Source organism: Panthera onca, chromosome B3 (genome assembly GCF_046562875.1).
Source record: "Panthera onca isolate mPanOnc1 chromosome B3, mPanOnc1 haplotype 2, whole genome shotgun sequence".
Classification (NCBI taxonomy): domain Eukaryota; kingdom Metazoa; phylum Chordata; class Mammalia; order Carnivora; family Felidae; genus Panthera; species Panthera onca.
In genome coordinates this window covers 70,078,138-70,085,268 of record NC_138344.1, presented here as the reverse complement: position 1 = coordinate 70,085,268, position 7,131 = coordinate 70,078,138, and the positions used below count along the sequence as shown (strand labels likewise).

At 36.3% G+C, this 7,131-nt stretch overlaps 1 protein-coding gene across 1 annotated transcript; it reads left to right on the top strand.

Moving 5' to 3' along the window:
- Nucleotides 1-323: 323 nt before the first annotated feature.
- On the top strand, nt 324-1,235 carry LOC132669683 (olfactory receptor 4F21-like). The gene has a single exon (XM_078447695.1). The coding sequence runs from the start codon at nt 324-326 to the stop codon at nt 1,233-1,235; it is 912 nt and encodes a 303-aa protein (XP_078303821.1).
- Nucleotides 1,236-7,131: the final 5,896 nt, after the last annotated feature.

Below are 7,131 nucleotides of genomic sequence, written 5' to 3'. Positions count from 1 at the left end.
AGTGATCAGGGAAAGGTCTAGAAATCCTTGAGAGGTAAAATAAAAGGATCTGAAAATGTAATAGAAGGGAATTAATACCATTTACCTCCATCAAAAATATTAATAATTTTCTTCCCTTTTTATGTAATCATTCTCTTGATCACCATAATGTTTTCATATCCTTAATTTTTTTCTTATTCAATTAAAGGATTTCTAATTGGGGATATGTACCCCAAAGAAAAAACTAGCAAGAAATAGGAAATTTACACTTGTACCACTGATTCTGACTTTTAATCATTTTCTATTCTCAGGTGATTTGAAAATCAGCTCTTCTGCCCAAGTCAATGGATGGATTAAATAATTCTATGGTTTCTGAGTTTGTGTTGCTTGGACTCTCTAGTTCTTGGGAAACTAAAGTTTTTCTTACATTAATATTTTCCTTGATCTATTTAGGAATCATCCTGGGAAATCTCTTCATTGTCTTTTTGGTAATTTTTGATTCTCATTTACATTCTCCTATGTACTTCCTACTGGCCAATCTGTCCTTCATTGACGTGGGGGTTGCCTCTACCACAGTCCCCAAAATGATTAGAGACCTTTTAAATGAATACAAGATAATTTCTTTCCAAAGTTGTATGACACAGATATGCTTCATCCACATCATGGGAGGAGTGGAGATGGTGTTACTCATCGCCATGGCATTTGACAGGTACACAGCAATCTGTAAGCCTCTTCGCTACTTGAACATCATGAACCCTAAAATATGTGTTTCTTTTGTAATTGCTGGCTGGGTCATTGGGGTGATCCATGCTATGTCCCAGTTTGCTTTCATTATAAACTTGCCCTTTTGCGGTCCTAATAAAGTAGACAGCTTTTACTGTGACTTTCCCAGGATCATAAAACTTGCATGCACAGATGGAGCCAAGTTTGAGTTTATTATTGCTGCCAACAGTGGCTTCATGAGCATGGGCACCTTCTTCCTGCTAATCCTTTCCTATATCTTTATTTTGGTCACTGTCTGGAAACGTTCTTCAGGGGACTTATCCAAAGCATTTGTCACTCTGTCAGCTCACATCACTGTGGTGGTTCTATTTTTCACTCCATGCATGTTTCTCTATGTATGGCCTTTCCCCACATCGTCAGTTGATAAATACCTGTTCATTGCTGACTTTGCTATCACACCCATCCTAAATCCCATCATATATACGTTAAGAAATAAAGACATAAAGGTAGCCATAAAAAGATTGAGCAAATAAGGACATTATGTCAGACTCTGCTAACTGGTTCTATCATTGGAGCTCTCAACCTATACATCCACCTGTCTTTTATATATTTCTACCTAGGCATCTGACATTTAAAATAGACATAAACTTAATATATTTTCTACCTCACTGATCAAAATTCTACTCCTCTTAGAGCATTTATTCATTACTTTGGTTTGCATGGGAGATGTGAATCTACTATATAAGGGTATTATTTTATTATTTTAGCAGACAGCAGTAGTATCTACTAAATAATATTTTATGATTGAAACTGTGATTATTTTGACAATAAGTAATATAAGAAAATCCCTTCTGCTTCCCATAAGGTTTGAAAACAAAGTACAACCCAGCTCTGGGGAATGTCAGGAACCATTACATTGAAGGGTTATATATGTAGGAGTAGCAGCTCTACATAGTTACTTAGGTTGGTTTCCCTTAGAAGACCCTAAGACAAAATTGTATTGCATGTAGTTTATTTGGAAGCTGATTTTAGTATTCATTAGTAAGGGAACAGGGAAGCGGTACTGAGAAAGGAAAGATACTTATGTTGCTATAACTGGAGTGCAAGCCAACTGTATTCCTCCAGGGGACTGTAGAGATTCTGTGATTTAGAATTGTCCCAATTGAAGGGCAAGGTATTCGAAGTATTTCTTCATTTGTATTAGGTGCATTAACTCCTTGGCCTGTCCAGTCTTTCCCACAGTAAATACTGAACATCTATTTTAAGAAACAAAAGATAAGCAATGAGATAGCCTTTCTGGTGCTGATAGTAAAGAACCATCTCCAATAAAAGTACACTAGGGGCACCTGGGTGACTCAGTTGGCTGAGCATCCGACTTCAGCTCAGGTCATGATCTCATGGCTCATGAGTTCAAGCCCCACGTGGGGCTCTGTGCTGCCAGCTCGAAGCCTGGAGCCTGCTTCAGATTCTGTGTCTCCTTCTCTCTCTGCCCCTCCCCAACACTCTGTCTCTCTCTCTCTCACTCACTTTCTCTCTCAAAAATAAATTAACATTAAAAAAAAAAGTAAACTAAAAGCAGCCTCCTAATACTGCTTTGTAACTGAAAGAAGTGTTAATTAAACATTTTACTCTAACAGAGCCAAACTGGTAACTGAGCACAGAGAATTCTGTGATAGAAAACATTTCTCTGCTTTCAATGTGCCTCATCAAACCAGCAGTTCAAAGTGGGCCATTCAGAATCCAGGAGCATGGTTTTGCAAGTCATGACCAGCCTATGGGATCAGGTCCCACAACTGGCCATCATCTGCTACCCACAAAAGACTTCCGACTTCCTCAAGAATGGGAAGTGAAATCTTGGTTCCACACAAAAACTGTAGACATTGATGAAAATAAAATTTTTCTCACACCTACAGAAACTTAAACTGAAAGTTTACTTCCAACTCTAGGACTGTTATACAGTAATTAAATTCACTTTGAATTTTTGGCTCCAAATTTCAGAAAAGGCACATTATCAGATGATGCTCTCAATTTAGGGAAACTCAGTAATTAAGACATTCCAAGAAACATAGCATGGATAATCAGTCTATAAGCCTTTCTCTACCCACAACACAGATCTCTAACATTTCCTACTCTAGAAGTTACTTTATATGATAAATACATCTACCTTGGGAGGATAACACTATCTAATAAAACTTGCCCAAACAAAGTGTATTGTTTGTTTTACCGTGTTTTGACTGTATTTAGGCCCTGGTTAGATTTTGGAATCAGCTCTATATCCATGAAGAAAAATATGATCACAGATAATGATGGTTCCAAATGTAATATATCTTATACTCTATAATAAACTCTTCTCTCTTACTTCTCTTCTTCGCTTACATTTAAAACAGTACTTCAAAACCAACCACCATATATACCAAATCAGATTTTTCTGGAAGTTTTATAAAGTTTCCGGAAATATCAAGGGTTTCTTCTCAGGTAATTCCTGGAACATCTGGACTCTAAAGCAAAGACCTTCCTGTACCAAAAGGGATGCCTTCTGTACAGTCTGAGAGCTTCCTATATATTGAGGGAATATTCTAACTTCATGATTCACAATTCACCTATATTAAGAAATGGCTCTGACAGAATGCCAGTTACCAGAAATTTCCAAACAAAAAATTGGTTGCTAATGGTATTCATTGCTAAAAGTTTATGTGAGGAAGAACCTGAATGAATCATAGGGAAGGAAGCCTCCAAAATGCTATGAAAACAGTTATTTTCCATGGAAATAAAATTAAGCTTTTAGAATGTAACAGAATCAGAATGGCACCTTAGAAGTAGAGGTCAGAGGACCTAATATGGTACCCAAATCACGCTGTTTCCCAACTCTGTGACTTCAATTAAAATATGCTGAGATGTAATTTTTCAACATAAAATCCATTTCATTAGGTATGGATAGAGATTAGGTATTACAATGTGAATGCAAGCTCCTAGCATGTTAACTGTATTCAGGTTCTCTTTTCCTGATCTTTTTTTTGATCTCCACGTTTACCCCCTCTTTAATGAAAGTTCTATCTTGACTATTTTAAGATAAAAATATAGACTCTAGGAACCTAAAGATAAACTTTCACACCTTAAACATCCTGTGTTTTTAAATTTTATTACCACAGTATTCTTTATCTGGCTATTAACATAAATTAATTTTATAATATTATCACTACCCTGTGATTTTTAAATCAGCACAAAACACTAGTAACACATTTCAAGGAAAGTGATAAGGGGAGAAACCAGGCATGGGCTTTGGTGTAATCTGTAGCAGTCAGGGTCTCTTTCATCTGAAGTGTCCAGAAGTAAGTAGGCTATGCTCTATGAACATGGTCAATAAATCCTTTTGACTTTACTAGAGAAAATTAGATCCTTCCAACTGCCTTTTTGTATGCTTACAAACAAGCACACTAAAATGTAGCTCACAATACCTTGCTTTACCACATACCCCCAGGAAACAGCAGTGATAAAAATAAAGCCATAAATGAAAATTTGACAAAGTTATATTAACCAGGGATGGTAGATTCTGTCCCAGCCACCATGGTCATACAATTAACCCAAATTGATGTAATTTCATTATAAAGTATATTAAAGCTATTTTCACAATAAAGTTAAATTTTAATTAGGACACAAAAAGCTACAGCTAACATAAAAATAAACTACAACAGTGACTTTAATATTCTTGACTAAATGATAGCTAAGACCCAAACTGGGAATGAATACCCCATTATGATTAGCCCCAAGCTGAAATAATTATTATAAAAAAAAATGTTCACCAAAACACAAGCAAGAGCCTAAAAGTCAAAGGACTTGGCAGGGCTTTATATTTCTTCAGAAGAGCCTCTTCTACAATTGATAAACCCAATAAGAGTTTGCCAACTCTTGCAAATATAGTCTATATACCACCAACTTCAGCAAACCCTAAAATTATAATAAGCATAAACATTAAAACTTTAGGTCGAGTTGTAGCTTATGGGACAGAAAGAAATGGGCTATGATTTGTATTTCCCTGATGATGAGTGAAGCTGAGCATCATTTCATGTGTCTATTGGCCATCTGGAGGTCTTCTCTGGAAAAATGTCTATTCATGTCCTCTGCCCATTTCTTCACTGGATTATGTTTTTGGGGGGTGGAGTTTGGTGAGTTCTTTATAGACTTTGGATACTAGCCCTTTATCCAATATATCATTTGCAAATATCTTTTCCCATTATGTTGGTTGCCTTTTAGTTTTGTTGACTGTCTCCTTTGCAGTGCAGAAGCTTTTTATCTTGATGAGGTCCAATAGTTCATTTTTGCTTTTAATTCCCTTGCCTTTGGAAATGTGTCGAGCAAAAATTGCTGCAGCTGTGGTCAAAGAGATTGTTGCCTACTTTCTCCTCTACGATTTTGATGGTTTCCTGTCTCACATTCAGGTATTTCATCCATTTTTATTTTTGTATATGGTGTAAGAAAGTGGTCTAGTTTCATTCTTCTGCATGTTGCTGTCCAGTTCTCCCAGCACCATTTGTTAAAGAGACCATCTTTTTCCCACTGGATACTCTTCCCTGCTTTGTCAAAGATTAGTTGGCCATACATTTGTGGGTCAAATTCTGGGTTCTCTATTCTATTCCATGGGTCTATGTGTTTGTTTTTGTGCCAATACCATCCTGTCTTGATGATTACAGCTTTGTAGTAGAGGCTAAAGTCTGGGATTGTGATGCCTCCCGCTTTGGTCTTCTTCAATATTGCTTTGTTGGCAGGAATGCAAACTGGTACAGCCACTCTGGAAAACAGTGTGGAAGTTCTTAAAAAAATTAAAAATAGAACTACCCTATGACTCAACAATAGCACTGCTAGGAATTTACCCAAGGGATACAGGAGTGCTGATGCATAGGGGCACATGTACCCCCAAAGTTTATAGCAGCACTTTCATCAATAGCCAAATCATGGAAAGAGCCTAAATGTCCATCAGCTAATTAATGGATAAAGATGTGGTTTATATATACAATAGAACACTACTTGGCAATGAGAAAGAATGAAATCATGTCATTTGCAGCAACATGGATGGAACTGGAGAGTGTTATGCTAAATGAAATAAGTCAGTCAGAGAAAGACAGATACCATATGTTTTCACTCATAGGTGGATCTTGAGAAACTTAACAGTAGAACATGGGGGAAGGGAAGGAGGAAAAAAAAAGTTACAAACAGAGGGAGGGAGGCAAACCATAAGAGACTGTTAAATACAGAGAACACACTGAGGATTGATGAGGGGTGGGAGAGAGGGGAAAGTGGGTGATGGGCACTGAAGAGGGCACTTGTTGGGTTGAGCAATGAGTGTTGTATGGAAGCCAATTTGACAATAAATTATATTTTAAAAAAATAGAAAGAAATGGGCTATACCTCTATTCTAAAAACATTAAATTTTATACTGAAGTCTTTATAAAAATAACACCTAAAGGAGAATTGAGTAAAAACTTATGATGAAAAAGCTTAATTAAATAGGTCATGAGGCAAACACATGCCACCTTCCTCAAATATCAAAACTTACATATAACTTATTAATAATCATTATATATATAAGAGGAGGTAATAAGGTAAACATCCTGGAAAGTGTGTTTAGACAGATCAAAGCGTACCTTGAATAAAGCACCTGGTTTACACCCAGGAGATTTTATTTAATATGAGCACTTGAACTAAAGCTAGCCCAAAGTTACCAAACTCAATAATTATAAATGAATTAAACAAAACACTTATTTAAAATTAAAAATATTTGGGGCACCTGGGTGTCTCAATTGGTTAAGCATCTCTTGATTTAGGCTCATGTCATGATCTCACACTTGTGAGATGGAGCCCTGCATCAGGCCCCGTGCTGGCCATGGAGCCTGCTAAAGCTTCTCTATCTCCCAATTCCTCTGCCCCTCCCCCCCCTCAAAAAATAAATAAACATCTAAAAATTAAATTAAATTATGAGTATAGGAGATGAAATTTCTAATTGGTGCTATAGAAAAGGTACCATAAAAGAATGATAAAAGAAATATTAAAAGCACTAAATAGCAAAGTTTACACTTTTATTTTTGCCTAATTATTTACTTAGAACAATTAAAAAGAACTTAACTACCCTGAAACCAGACAAGCTACCCATAAACAATTACAAAGAACAAAGTCACCTATGTAGCCAAAGAGTGAGAAGATTTACAGGTAGAGGTGAAAAGCCTATCATGTCTAGTGATAGCTGGTCATCCAGAACAGAATTTTAGTTCATTTTTAAACTTATCTTAAAAAATAATAATTTCAACATAAATTTAAATACTTTTCTAAACAGGTACAGCCTACAGGCACCTGGGTGGCTCAGTTAGTTAAACATCTGACTCCTGATTTCTACTCAAGTCATGATCTCACATTACATGAGATCAAGCCCCACATCAG

Coding starts and splice junctions, on each gene's coding strand:
- LOC132669683 (XM_078447695.1), top strand. CDS start 324: ATGGATGGATTAAATAATTCTATGGTTTCTGAGTTTGTGTTGCTTGGA.